Source organism: Strigops habroptila, chromosome 22 (assembly GCF_004027225.2).
Source record: "Strigops habroptila isolate Jane chromosome 22, bStrHab1.2.pri, whole genome shotgun sequence".
NCBI lineage: Eukaryota > Metazoa > Chordata > Aves > Psittaciformes > Psittacidae > Strigops > Strigops habroptila.
In genome coordinates, this window is record NC_044298.2 from 1188617 (window position 1) to 1203841 (window position 15225).

The 15225-nt window shown below is 44.0% G+C and overlaps 1 protein-coding gene across 1 annotated transcript; it reads right to left on the reverse strand.

The window, feature by feature from the left end:
• Positions 1-6510: 6510 nt before the first annotated feature.
• LOC115602769 (putative small proline-rich protein 5) lies at positions 6511-6807 on the reverse strand. The gene has a single exon (XM_030474173.1). It carries the CDS (start codon positions 6805-6807, stop codon positions 6511-6513), a length of 297 nt encoding a protein of 98 aa, XP_030330033.1.
• Positions 6808-15225: the final 8418 nt, after the last annotated feature.

The following is a 15225-nucleotide window of genomic DNA, read 5'->3' on the forward strand; positions in this document are numbered from 1 at the left end:
GTAACAGAAAGTTCTTGACATAGAATCATAGAATGGTTTGGGTTGGAAATGACCTGAAGATCATCCAGTCCCAACCTGCTGTCATGGGCAGGGACACCTCACAGGCTCTGTCCAACCTGGCCTTGAACACTGCCAGGGATGGGGCAGCCACAGCTTCTCTGGGCACCCTGTGCCAGCACCTCAGCACCCTCACAGGGAAGAGCTTCTTCCTTATACCTAACATCTCAACCTCTGCTGCCTCATTCCATCCATGCATGGGAAAATGCATGCCCTTGGCCTTGTCAATATCAGAAATGTTAGGTGCAAAGAACTGTGCCAATTTATCATGGCAGTTTGGAATAGAGTCAGGGCCAAATCGGCGTCCGTATTTTCCCAATTCCTTTTGGATATCTTTAAATAGAAGCAAAATGCAAAACTTTTCTGGCAGTTTTACATCCTGTTTATGTTTAGCATAACTTGATCAGCAAAATTCCTATTCCTTTTTTTTTTTTTTCCCCAGTCATAGTGTGCCCCCGGGTCATGAAAGGTCCACCTACGGCTGTTACGTTTGGAATAACTCTATGCTCAGTCCTCAATCCCCCATTTGCAGTCATTAGTGCTGATGTTAATGATCACGTTGCAATTATTCATTAATGAAGCTGATATTTAGTTTGCATGAAAGCCTGAAGGCCTCACGTGGTGCCCTGAGCACCTTTAGGATTTCAAATTAAACTATGTCTTTACCAAAATATACCTCTCTCCAGTCAGAAGGGATTCACGGGACCCAAGCCCATGACTGATGTGACTAAACGTCTTGTGTCTGAGATCACCCCAAAAGGGAGGGATGCTCCTGCTGCTGTGGGGCTGTGCATCTGTGGGAACAGAGCACCAAAGGACCCTTGAAAACATCTTCTACAACATGCAACTTCACTGGAGATACCCTGATTTCTGCTGAGGTGAAGGAGAGAAGATTCTATCTTCATACAGAAACACGATGGGATCCACGTCACAGATTCTGAGGGCAGGATAGGTCATTGTGAACCTTCAGTTTGTCTTCTGGTGACATAAAGCATCTGTTTCCACTCAGTTTCTGTTGGGTAGCTACTGTTTCTATTTGGCTACATCCCAACTTTTAGAATCATAGAAAGAAAACACCCAGTCTTGCTTTGAGGAATTCGAAAGACCGTGAGGTCACCAACACTCCAGGCAAGCTCTCTCCAAGGTCAATATTGCTGTCCTCTAAAACACAGGCTTTGTTTCCTACTGAGTTTGGCTTCATGCTAATGACTGGGTTAGGCTGGGTCACTGCCAGCCATTATAATCTAATTAGTGATAGAGATTTACACCAGCTGTGTACCTGCATCTCAGCTAACAATAAAGGAGGCTCATGGCAACCTGGGAGGTGGTTAGGAGAGGGTTTGGAGCTTGCAGAGAAAGGTCAGGAGGCTCTGGCATTAGAAATGTGGAGGGTCATGAGCAGGGAGGTAAAGTAAGAAATATTGGTCAAAATGAGTGTCCTGGGTTCAGTGCTTAAACTGTGACAATGAGGCAGTTTTCCGTGTGCTGTTGTAGGGGTCTGGTGCATTGATTCATCCAGCGTCCCCCTGAGTCAGAACCTCCCTGCTGCTGTTAGAGCTGATTGTGGACATCAGAGATGTCTGAAGCCATGTGAGACATGTCCTAAGGTTTTACAAGAGAAGTTTTACAAGAGGAAAGATTCAAATTTGATCCCAAACAAGATCCCAGTTAAATTTTACATTGAGTGAATGAACTTAGCGGGCTCTGTAAGTTGCCCAGAGTAACACTGCTCTGTTTGTTTGGATTTGAGAACTAGGGATGCAGTGAAGCAATCCTTGCTGTGAAACAGCTAAGGCAAATTCCTCCTCATTAATCCTTAGGGGTTTGCTCATGGTTTATCCTGGTTGTGGAAATTTGCTGTTACATTATTTAACATGTAGTCAGCAGAGCAGAAATGTTCCTCTAAGCCATCTAGAGTGTTAGGCATAGAGGATTTCTTCTCTTGCTAAATGTCTATGGGTTCTGATTTAAAAGAAAGTATTCTAATGAGGTAAAGCATTCATAAAGTCTTTGGTGCTTAATGTTCCAACCTTTCCAGGGTTGACAAATACTCAGAATGGAATAGAATAGAGTAGAAACAAAACAAGCTTTATTCTTGTTTCCCTGTGATTGCTGCCATATCTCCTCTTCAAGTTAATGGGAACTTCCAGCTTGATCAAAGCAGAAAGAGCAGCCAGTTCAAGAAGCTTTTTGCCTTTTGTGGGATTTGGAAAAGGAGAAGGAAATACAGCATGTTGTGATTAGTCACCGAATAGAGTTGGAGGCTTGGGGCAGGAAGGGAAAGTGAACTTGAGCACAAAATCACTCCTATGGACAAAAAAACCTTTCTGACACAATACCTGACTGAAGAGTGAAGAATGAGTAAGGAAAAGAGTTTTTAATGCACCTGCCATGGGCGGCATGAAAATGAGCCATCTCTTGACAATGGCAACAACTTGAGTATAGGTGAGTAACTAATTGCTCTCTGCATCCCGTTTGCAACTTTTCCTTTTTAGCTGTTCCTCTATAATGACAATTTTCTCCTTAACCTATAAATAACTAATTCCAATTACTTATATACCAAGTGGTCATTTACGAGGTACTTGGAGCTCAACCAACCCATTTCCCATGCCTGCCCTAGGATGGATGAATCATGCTGGGGAAGCCTGTTATTTTACACTGTTTAATTGTTCCAAACCCTGCAGGATTCACTTCGTTTTGTTTCCAAATATAGCAGCAGCTTTTTAAGTTCACATCTGCAGTGAAAACATGAACGTGCAGGCCAGGCCTCTGGCTGTAGTTCTGGAACCCCCTTTTCTGAGCTCAATGCAAAGATTCGGTTTCACCAGCAATTAACCCAACGTGTTTCTCCTAGCCCTCTGCATGTGTTGCAGCACTCCTGGCTTCGCTGGTAGGTGCCGCGGGTGTTTTTCTTCACTTTCATGTTTCCTTGGCATTTCTCCTTCTTTAGCTGTTTTCACCAGTGATTAAAGCGTGGCTCCAAAACCACAAGACAAAACCCGATGCGACCAGACAAGCAGCTATGACGGAAAGGTGACTAAAACCATCCAGAAATGTTAGGTAGGATATATAATTTTTATTGTCTTGCTGGAGAGTGAAGCAGCAAAGCAAGAAAGAAACTATTCCCAGTGGACAGTGGGCTTTGCATTGGCAGAAAGTTTAACAGTTCAAAGCTCATTAAACCGAGAGACTTGTCCTAATACCATGCTACACTCCGACCCTTTTAAAGGTGTTTGCTTGCAGAGGAGAAATGGCTGGCAAGCAATGAGCGTGGAGATGAGCTTGAGATTTTGGGTGAGATCCAATGCTGGGGTCAAATCCTGCTGTTAGTATTTGGGGCATTTTGGTGGCAGAGCACAGATGTTCTTGGTGTACTGGGGGCAGTAGCGCTGCACAGGGGGGCAATAACGCTGCACAGGGGGGCAATAGGACTGCACGGGTGTGTAGCAGGGTGTCACGTAGGTGAACTTCTGCACAGGCTGCCTCTGAATGGTATAATGACAGGAGGATCCTGAGCTGTGGCAGCCGGAGTGGGATCCATGGCAGCCAGAGCTGGATCCATGGCAGGAGGACTCATAGTTGTGGCAGGACCCGCGGGAGCACATCTTTCTGGAGTATCGGCAAAGCTGTCAGGAGCAAGAGATCCATGTGGTGAGAGGAACCCCAGATTCACTTCTTGTATTCCCTCCCTTGGAACTAGAATGATCTTAAGGTCTTTCCCAACCCAAACCATTCCGTGATCCTTGAGATCCCCAGTGAACTGCTTCTCTTTCTTTTTGCCTGCCTAACCCAGACCGAATGCACCCTCAATCCTGCCTAATCTGCAGGGCTTGCTCTGGCAACTGCTGTGTGAAGCTAAATCCCTCCAAGCCAACACAATAAGCTCCATGAGCCACTCCCAAGCCTCATCACCCTTGTGAAACAGCATCGAGCTCATGTTGCCTGAGGATCCCTTCGCGTGCCTTTGCTGCACCTTCCCTGGTGATCCCATCCGTCCTTCCACCATCCACCATACCTGCCTCAGAGCACCACAAAGGTGCCAGACATTTAGCTAAGTCCCAGCTCCCAAGCTCCATAGAAAACTCTAGTGGAACATCAACCAAGATAGTAAAATTGATCTTACCGTCTTCAGCTACAGGAGAAGTGTCTGGAAGCGAAGGTGGGTGACTGAGGAGTACTGGGCTGAGTGATCTTTTATATGGTTCCAAAAGGTTATCTCGGATGTGAGACACCTCTTTGTAATGGCAATTTAATTATTTCCACACTTAATCCCGCCGATGTTTGCACTACCCTATTTTTAGCCTTTCCTCTTTGACGCACTGTATATCACCCCATATGTAATTCCTAATGGATTTCCTATAGGGATTTTGGAAGGCAACTCTTTGCCATTTCCTGGAGACTGACACTAATCTCATAGGTGTTAATAAGCTTGCGAATGGGCCACCAGGATTGCATCAGTAACAGAAAGGTCTTTACATCTCAGAAATGCTGACTCCTGGGGTAGGGCCTACCGTTCTGTGCAGGTGACAACACAGGATTGTAATTTATATGTTGTTGAATGCCAAGAGGAAATGGGATTATGAGCTCCACAACTCATGGGTTTGGCACGATGCTGGGAAGTCTGGCGTGATCCCTTCGGTTCCCTGGTACAGCAAAAAATCATGTCTTTCTGATTCTTCATATGTTCTTTGACTTGGCTGATCTCACCAGATTGTTCCGCATGTATTAAAGGTTGTTCAGTGCTTCAGATCAGAGAAAAATGCCTGATGATGAACTTTTTGCAAGGTATGGGGATGGTAAGTTTTCCTGTTCCTTGGTTTTTCTTTCTCTTCATTAATATGATTGATAGACTTTTTCCCCTGACCTCACCTGCAGAGGTGTCTGGAAAGCAAAGGATTCAGAGAAATGGAGCATTTGAACTGAATACTGGGTTCTGTCACTGTCACTAATGGTGAAATTATGGGCACTAAACTGGATTTATAATCCAGTTTGACTCAGTCTTTGAAGGATGAGAAGATGAAGGCCATAACTCATCAACTTTGGAAAATGTTACCCATTAGAGCAATTTGCTAACTGCTAAAGGGAAGCGTTCTCTAAAGTATGGGTATCCTACAGCTTTTCTTCAGGCTAGAGGTGACATAATTGCTTGTGGTGAGTTTTGTGTAGCAAAGTAGGATTGCACAAATTCCTCAGGGACATTTTGTGACTCAGTTGTGTGTCCAAAACCCAGTCAGCGAAGCTGGTGCTTGTCTGACACTTCTCCTTTCCTCTGTGCTTTGGCCTGCAACATCACACCAATGTTCCTCAGAAATCATTCTACCTCCTCAACAGACTTCCAAAACCTGGGTTACACCACTTGAAAACTGTTTCTGAATCAAATTCAGATCCTGCTAGGGAAAACAGCATCTCTAAAAAGTTATCATCCATTGCTTGCAATTGTTTTAGGGGAATATGTAAGGGAAGCCCAATCTGCAGTGATGAAATGTCATTTTTAGAGCAATGCGGTGATTGATACTTGCTCAGTTACATTCAACATTGCTTGGTTTATGAGCTCTCCATAATAGCATATTGAGGTGTTCAGATCTGTGCTGTGTCTTACATGAGGTGGATCTTCTCCCCACATTTCTCTGCTCCAGACTATATACTACTTAGAAACAACACTGGAATATGGAAAAGAAGTTTGTGACTTCTGTTTTCAGAGGCTCAGAAGTAGCAAGAGATTTAGAAATCTTTATATGCCCAAGTTCTGAAGTTGAGCTTGGAGTTGCATATACTGAGTAAGAATATTAGCAACTGAACTGCTTATTCCTCTTTCATGTAATGTCTCCAAAACAAAGGAATTTGCATTGAATGGACTTTGATCTTGTTGTTTTCAAAGTGATGGGACAAAACTCTGTGTAGACCAGCTCATTGTCTGGTGTAAGCAGGGGAAGCTTTGTTCTGCTCAGCCCTTTTTAAGTCCATTTCATTTTTGGTAGTAGTTGAGAATGTTTTCCCCTTCTGATGTGTGTGTTCTCTTCTCGAATGAACATGGGAATTGTTGGCCACCAACTGTTGGGGCACTTTGAGAATATGAGGAATTTGACTGAAGAACCAGAAAACAAATTAAAAAAGCCTAAAGAAAAAAGGGAATAAAGAAACTGAAGCACAATACAGGTCTCATGAATTGTCAGATTTATTATTTCCCACACCCAGATGAGTACTGGAACAGAAGTGCATGGCACAGAAAGATTCCCAACAGTAATTATGCCCTCAATAATTAGAAAGGACATTTCCTGAATAATTAGAAAGAATGACACCGTGAATGATAATTAGGGGAACACTTCATCCAGACCAGCAGTGAGGCACATGACTGAGACCCAGGGATTTCAGTAGGGATGAGATGATCCATGGCCACAGCATCCAAGGGAGGAGTGAGCTGATGGGTCCAGGTGCCAAGGCTGGATCCTGCTGTTAGTACTTGGGGCATTTTGGTGGCAGGTCACAGATGTTCTTGGTGTACTGGGGGCAGAAGGGAGCTGGGGGGCAGTAGCGTTGCACAGGGGGGCAATAACGCTGCACAGGGGGACAATAAGACTGTATGGGCGTGTAGCAGGGTGTCACGTAGGTGAACTTCTGCACAGGCTGCCTCTGGATGGTGTAATGGCAGGAGGATCCTGAGCTGTGGCAGCCAGAGTGGGATCCATGGCAGCCAGAGCTAGATCCATGGCAGGAGGACTCGTAGTTGTGGCAGGACCCGCGGGAGCACATCTTTCAGGAGTATTGGCAAAGCTGTAAGGAAGAGAAAGAGACCATCAAGCTGACACAGCTGCCCCACTGTAACCTTCTTCTTTTTCCTTGGCTCTTTTTCCATAGAAATTTTGTTTTCCTCTGTTTCGTAATATATGGGATAATCTGATTCTAAAAATTATCCTGGCTTGTCTTTTGAGGATGCTTTATGGTGGTCCAGCTCTGATGGGAATTTCTGTACCAAGATGCTGCTGTTGGCTTTTTAAGTTGAATTTTACTGCTAAAACTACACTGAGATCTCTCTCTCTCCATCACCAGCTAGTTTGGGAATTAATTCCTTGCTGGGTCCCAAAGACTCTGTTTCTTTGCAGATCTGGCCCTTCAATTACTCCTATTTTCCTGTAATCCCAACTGCTGTGAGAAAACCACTAGCACCCTTCGTGTAGCTTACATATTCAGTCACCAAAACTAAGAAATTTCTAAGACAAAGGCAAGGTCTAAACACAGAGCTAGTCAGCTAGAATTCCTACGTGATCTCCTGCTGCTCAAAGTAGAAGAATCAATATAAGCCAACTTACCCTTTGTTGGAGCAAGCAAGGAGAGCAACCGGGAGCTGCTGCTGAATGAAGGAGGAACAGGGGATGGCGAACTTATATATCTTCCAAGGGGTTGTCTGAGAAATTATGCATCTCTTGGCAATGATGACAATTAAGTTGTCACGTTCATATTTATCTCCTGTGTCTAGTTTTTTAGCTCTTCCGATTTGACACAGTCAGGAAGAACAATTATGACTTTTTTCTTAACATGTTAATAGGCAATGAATTTCCCAATCTGCTTTATAAGGGAATTTTGAAGGCAGTTGCATATTTATGTATTAAAAATGAACCTAACCCTAGAGTTATTAAGTGGTTTGTCGTTGGGCAACCAGTATTGCATCAACATACAATTCACAAGTGTTGACTCCTAACCTGCATGCTGCCCCTTGGTCCACATGGAAGACTCACATTTTGATTGATATGTTTTTTTTGTGACATAAGGGACTGTAATTATCAGCCACGACTCACATGGACTCTCTTAGAGAGAAGTCCTGTTGACTAGCTCAAACGCACCTAACACCTCAACACCGGAGATGATGCTAGAAGGATGTCCCCAGTTCCATTTCTTCCATTCCATTTCTGAGTCCACCAGCCATCAGCTCTTTTCCCCTTGTGCCACAGTATTATCCTGTTTACATTCCTCCTGGAAGGGGATTTCAAATCTGAAGCAGGAAGGATTTGTGCTGGGAAGTTATCACCTATTGGCATCCTGTTTTCAGATCCCAAATTGCTTCAGGCTCCTGTCTTACTTGAGCAGTTTTGTTATTTTCCCTCATTGCAGTGTTTCATTATTTACCACCAAGTTTCTCTCACGATGGTCCAAGACTTGACTTCAGGACAATGAAATGGGTAATTGTTCCTTTCATGTGACTTTTATCTAGGTGGAACTCCTTGGGAGCATCCCATGGGTCAGTCCTGCTGCAACCAGAACAAGGGGGGCCTAAAAGGTGTTAACCAAGTTCAGAAGGGAGCAGCTACCCCTATTGAGATGGTCTTCATATCTTTCAGGGTTTATTTTCATGTCATTTTTTGGGGGGAACAAATAAACTGTTATTCTGCCAACAGTTTTGTATTTAAATTCAGTTTTGTATTCAAATTCATAATGATGCTAATTCATTATGAATTTGAAAATACATCCTGGAAAAGCATGTTTTCATGTTCTGGTTGACGTTCTTTCTTTTTCAAGGCCAAGATTGAGCAAAAACCAGTTTTTCTAAAGTCTTTTAGAGCCCTTGTTTAGGAAAATCTCACGTACAGTCTTCTGAAAAGCACTGAAAGTTATAAGTAATGAAGGAATGGTTCATCTAGATTGATAAAGTGGTATTTTTGGGGAAGTCCCTTGTGTCATTTCTCCGTCATGCAGGTTGTGCCTAACCCTTTTGCAGATACTCAGAGTTAATGATGGAAGCTGAAGCTTGTTGTCAAGCTTTTTGTGAAACCGATGCAGAGAAACAGGCCTTGGCGGAAGGAAGCGAGCAATCCTGTTCTAGAATAGATGGCTCAGCTAGATGGGTTGCCAACTGAATAGATAAGGATAGTCTTAGGTTGTCAAAAGTAGCAAGAGATTTAGCATTTATTTTTAACAGTGTGGGATTTTCTTTGAACACACTAATTTGAAGTTCAGGGAAGGAAGGGGAGGGATAGAGAAGAATTCGAGGCACTTATTTGCATTTATTAGATACCTCAAAATGTTTATAATCCTGAGTCAGAGTGACAAATGAAGTATGAAATGCTGCTGAAGGAGGGAACTGAGAAAGACAGTCCTAGGCTACATAAAGTAGAGATTGGCTTCCTCTATGCTGTCCATAAGCGCATTCATCTGCTGCAGAAATGCATCTGGAATGATGGGCTTTCATTCATTTAGAAACTTTGGGATGTGGGCATTTTCTGATAAGCTTGAGAAGAAAAGAATGAGAAGTCAGAGATAAAGATAATTTTTGAGTAAAGAGAATAAATCATAAAACATTTCATTTTTTTTTTGGAAATGAAATTTTATTGTCTCATCCTAATGTTTTAGAGGTTGACATATCACATGTAAGCCACCACCAGCAGAAATCAGTCCCAGTCTTTTGGGAAAGAACATAGAACAGATCTGATTTATATTTTAAAGGAAATTCTAATCACATATGAGGTGTTTGAGGGTTCACACAGACCAAAAAATGGGAAAAAGAGAACCAAGGATTCAAGCTTTAGGCATCAAGAGCATCCAAGGGAAGAGTAAGCCAGTGGGTCCAGTGCCGGGGCTGGATCCTGCTGTTATGAGCCAGTGGGTCCAGTGCCGGGGCTGAATCCTGCTGTTAGTACTTGGGGCATTTTGGTGGCAGGTCACAGATGTTCTTGGTTAACTGGGAGCAGAAGGGAGCTGGAGGGCAGTAGCGCTGCATGGGGGGGAAATAGGGCTGCACAGGGTGGCAATAGGACTGCACGGGAGTGTAGCAGGGTGTCACATAGCTGAATTTCTGCACAGGCTGCCTCTGGATGGTGTAATGGCAGGAGGATCCTGTGCCATGGCAGGAGGAGTGGGATTCATGGCAGGAAGTTTCGTGGCTGTGGCAGGCCCTGCGGGAGCACATCCTTCTGGAGTGTTGGCAAAGCTGGAAGGAAGAGGGAAATGGTCATGCTGGTACAGTGGCCGTCTACATGAGCATAGCTGCATTCTCTAATTTGCTCTGGAATTCTCCACTTTCTTACTCATTTCTAGTTCTTCAGGGATAAGAAAGTGATATCAATGCTGATTAGGTATTTATAATTACATATGTTATATGCTGATTTATATCCCCCACTAAAACCATGAGCTTTTACAGCTGCAATTTGCTTTGCAGAGAAAAACTACTCAAAACATCCATTTCCCATAAGCAACCCCAGACCCTCTAGTGCCTTCTACTCAAAAACTTCAAAACTTCTTTTCCATAAGGTGCTTTGACTGTCTTCTCTCTGAATTTTCCAATTTTTCTGTTGTTTTGGTTCATCTTGAGCCTCATCCTGCTAACCCTATATCCCACTTGTCATGTGAGTGAATAGAACAATTTTTGTGAGTAACAAGAACTTGGTCTCTGGCATGCTTGAAGTCAAGAGATGAGGAATATCATACTCCAACTCTACCAAAACTTGTACAAAACTACCTGGTTTCATAAAGAGAAACCTCAGGAGAACAGAAAAATTGGACTTACCCCTTCAGCAATGGGGATGAAGGCGTTTAGGAGCAGAGAAGTGAATGAAGGAAACTGGTATGAGAAACCTTTTATACTCTTCCAAAGGTTTATCTGGGACATGAGACATCTCTTGGCAAGTGTAACCTAATTACATATCCCAGCCCATTTCTATCCGCTGTATTCAGCTTCCCACATTTTCCCTTTGATGCACTGTACTTTTAGCATTGTAATTGTCCCATAGGATATTAATAGCACTCTAACTCCCTTGCATCCCTATGAAAGATATTGGAAGGTATTTCACGCAAAGGGACGCCAATACCAAAGAAACTAATGGATCTGGTCACGGGCAACAAGTATCAAGTGGAAGAGATGTTTGTAATTCATTTCCTCAAGCTGTGCCAGGATGTCACATGGACTGAGAGCTAAACGTGATCCCACCTCCATGTGAAAGAAAAATCACTGCTAATATTAACACATGTGGGTTATGTTTAGGGCAGGAATACTTTAGCTGAATTGCCCAATGGTACAGGATATTGTAATGAGAGATCCAGCATTATCCCAACAATGTCTTCAGTGATAATTTCAACCTGTCTGTATGGTGTGTCCTATCAAGGATTTCTCTTATTCTTGTGTGATGGGTTGACCCGTCATAACATAAGAAGGACATGGAACTGTTGGAGCAAGTCCAGAGGAGGCCACGAGGACGATCAGGGGCTGGAGCATCTCCCATACAAAGACAGGCTGAGAATACTGGGGCTGTGCAGCCTGGAGAAGAAAAGGTGCATGGTGACCTCAGAGCAGCTTCCAGTGTCTGAAGGGGGCCTACAAGGATGCTGGAGAAGGACTCTTCATCAGAGACTATAGTGATAGGACAAGGAGTGATGGGTTTAAACTGAAACAGGGGAGATTCAGGTTGGATGCAAGGCAGAACTTCTTCCCTGTGAGGGTGGTGAGGTGCTGGCACAGGGTGCCCAGAGAAGCTGTGGCTGCCCCATCCCTGGCAGTGTTCAAGGCCAGGTTGGAAAGAGCCTTGGGTGACATGGTTTAGTGTGAGGTGTCCCTGCCCATGGCAGGGGGTTGGAACAGGATGATCTTAAGGTTCTTTCCAACCCAAACCCTTCTATGATTCTATGTCCCTGGCTGGTCATATTTTTGATGGAAAAATGTGTTGGACAAGGCTGTAGCTCAAAAAAAAAAATAAACCAAACTCTGTAATCCGGTAGAGGTAGATACTTCTGAGCCTGGATTTTCCTGTGAATCATGGATGAACATTGGTCTTCCTCTCCGTGTGTATGTACAGGTCATGCCCATCTAACCCAGCAATTACGCTTTCTTGTCCCATAAAAGGCAAGAATGTTTCAACACCAGGATGGCATTGTGGATTAGCCATTAGGCACAACTGATTTTAGGTGATGCTCTCCTGACTCACTGGGATCCCTCAAACAGGTCCATTCACCTCTGTGTTTCAGTATCACAATGTACAGAATGAACCCATAAATATCTTGCTGTAAAGTTTTATTTTGGCTGTAGTTAGGTAACACCTTTAGAATCCTTTGATCTTGTATGGAGTAAATCTGTTATCATATAAAAGAGAGAAGGTAGTAAAAATACAAAAGTACATCAGATGTAAATATTGGCAACTAAAGGCACAAACAAACCCGGCTGTGGTCAGGGGAGAGCAAAGACCCAATTCTCTAGGAGCGCATCACTGCTGAAGCCTCCAGCTTTATAAAGTTCCCCTGTTTCAGGCCATTCCCTTCAGTTTGACTTTACTTCTCCTATCGCTCCCCTGTTCTTGCCTAAGGTATGTGATTCGACTGATCATCCAGGGCATTTAGGAGAACTTATCTCTAGACTATAGCTCTGTATTTACCCACTTGACTTGGGTCTGCCTAAACCTGCTCTTTTATTGTAAATAGTGCAAGAAAGAGATACTTTCTACAGAGTATTTCTGGTATTTCATTGGTAAATAGTATCTTATTATGGAAAATAACAACAGAAATTAGGCTTTTGGAATAAATATCTAACTTGCCAGAAAAATATAATACTATCTTATATGTCATCCAGAAGATATGTTATAGGCAATGATAAAATGGGGGGAGAGGGGAAAAGGGCAAATTTTCTGTAGGTAAGTGCTCTCTTTCTGATTGGACTTGCTTATCTTGAGGTGCAGTTGATCATAGAATCATAGAATGGTTTAGGTTGGAAAGGACCTTAAGATCACCTAGGTCCAACCCCCCAAAAATTGCTAAATATAAAAAGATTGCATTAAAAAATATAAAAACATTGCATAAAAAGATATTGTCTTGCTTCCATCCCAGAACTACCTTTCCTTTTAGTGATTCCACCACCCAAAATGGCATGCTCTTCCGGGAGGGAATCCTTCTTCAACTTGAACTCAACCTGGTATGACCCAGCAGGCTCCTGGCTGGACACCCAGCGCACACCCCTCCTCTATGCCTATGGCTGTGGCTGTGCCCATGGCTGTGGCTGTGCCCATGGCAGAGATTTGTGCCTGGGTGGCCACGACTACCGGCACTACGGCTACTGCCACTCGGTCTGCTCTGAGCCAGCACTGTGCCAGGGAAATGGGTGTTCTCACTGTGCTGGGGAGCGGGTGAGCAGCTGTGAGGTGTGTGGGGCATGCCATAGCTATGGGGTGTGCTCGGAGGAATGTTACGGGAAATGTTACAACTAATAAGAGACCAGGGTGTGAGGGACCTTGGAGTCTCACACGTCGCTGTATCCAGCCACAATGGCACAGCCAGAAGTGCTGTGTAGGAGCCCATGACTTGTGCAGGGCAGAGAAAGGTGCTTGGCACGTAAAGTCCCCTTGCTTCTCTCTTTTCTCATCTTTGCCTTTGGTTTATCATGCTTTTTGAGGTCTGTTTCTCTCTCACTCTTCTCCTGCTGACTTGATCGAGAAAATGTCCTCTGTCTTCACGGCAGAGGGAAGATGGGTACAACTTCCTGCTGAATTTATGCAATCCACTTTCCTGCTTCACTTCCCAGATATGTGTGCTGAGATAACAAAACTCTGGCTCAGAAGTTTGCTGTGTCTCTTCCTCAGGCTCTTTCTAAGTCTCTCCTTAAATGAATTACACAACCTGAAGTGCTTCAGCCTAGCCAAGAGCGTAGGTGAAAACTTGGACTGCTTAGAAAGAATTAAGATAGGAGATTTTATCTCCCCTTCCCCCAAACACTTTCAGTCAGACTCAAACCCAGCCTGGAGCCTTGTGTTTGGCTTGGTTTCAACCACCCATTTGGCACAGGATGGGTTTGGCACTGACAGAGGGGTACCTGGGTGTCTGGAGGGACAGGGACCATCGATGGCATCACACAACGCCTTTAGGCACAGTCACAACAGCACGTCTCTGACCCTGATGCTCACTCCTTGCACCTGCAATCATGTACCTTGCATATGGGAATGATGCTCCTCGTTATTTTAATTAACAGTAATAATAAAACAAGTGTTAATCATAAGTTTCTCATTCCTTTCAAAGATTCAGTGCAAACCCTTTGCTAATTAAACATCTAGCACATTACACACAATGCTGCTCTTAAACCACAAAGGCATGAATTCCTGCTGCAACCTGCTTCCCTGCTGACGGACACTGAAGGAGAACCTGCAGATGAATCTAGTGCAATGTAAAATACAACTGCTGATTTTTATGGCCATCTGCCTATTTGATATACCTTTTTCTCTACATCTTCAGGGGAAACTTGGAAATTTTATGGTTTCTGCTGAGAAAATTTAGCTTAAAGCTTGGTAGGAAGTAGGAGCATCTTTTTCTTTCTTAGTCTTTCTCTTGTTTTCCAGACATGCGATGTTTACAGGACTGGAGTTCACAGTGGGAGTCAATGCTGCAGTGCATGCTCTGACTTAGACCCAGTTTTACTTTGCATCAGCCAGTATTTCATTTAGGCAATATGGACTCTTTGGGATTTTCAGAGAAGGTAGAGTTACCTATCTCACTCTGTAGTCTCTGTTCAGAACAGGTCAGAAGGAAGATTAAGTATGATGTAGTCCTTCCTCTACTTATACCCGCTTGTTTATGGTGATCAGACCCTTAGCGATGGGGTCTGCTTCTTGCTCATCAGCCATGAATGAAGCTGAAACTTTGCTTCTTGCTCTTTCAGAATGTGCCTGTGAGGTTCTGAGGCTCAGGGCCAGTTGTCACAGAGCCAAGAGCTTGGATTAGTGAGAGATGCTGATCTGCACCTTCAACCCCAGACAACTTTTCCAAACCAGCATCTGGATTTGTCTGGCAGACACAAGGCGTGGGGACTGGAATGCTGAGCTTAGATACACCGCTGCCATTGAAGTGCAATGGGAAGGGTGGGGAACTGTGGAAAGCAGCTCGTTATTAAAGGTGGGCTTGGGAATGATGCTAAAGATAAGGAGGAGACTAACAGTGGAAAAATACCAAGACACCAGCACATTTTGTGAGCTTTAAGTTTTAATATCACATCTTTGCTACTGGAGACAGAAGCAAGAAATCAATGGATTCAGACTCCCGCACGTGCGAGGGCAATTCATGTTTCCGTCATGCTAATGCCACTTTGCCTTATCAGGAGTGGGGAGAGGTAATACGTGCTGGAGGGAAGGGGCAGGACCTGCCCAAGCTTAGGACTGCATCTTGCAGGGGGAGAGGGGAGAAGTGCAGCCCCTGTAGGAACTCGTTGTCCCT

Bases quoted from the DNA above. Each gene is read 5' to 3' on its own strand.
- LOC115602769 (XM_030474173.1), bottom strand. From the start codon at position 6,807: ATGTGCTCCCGCGGGTCCTGCCACAACTACGAGTCCTCCTGCCATGGA.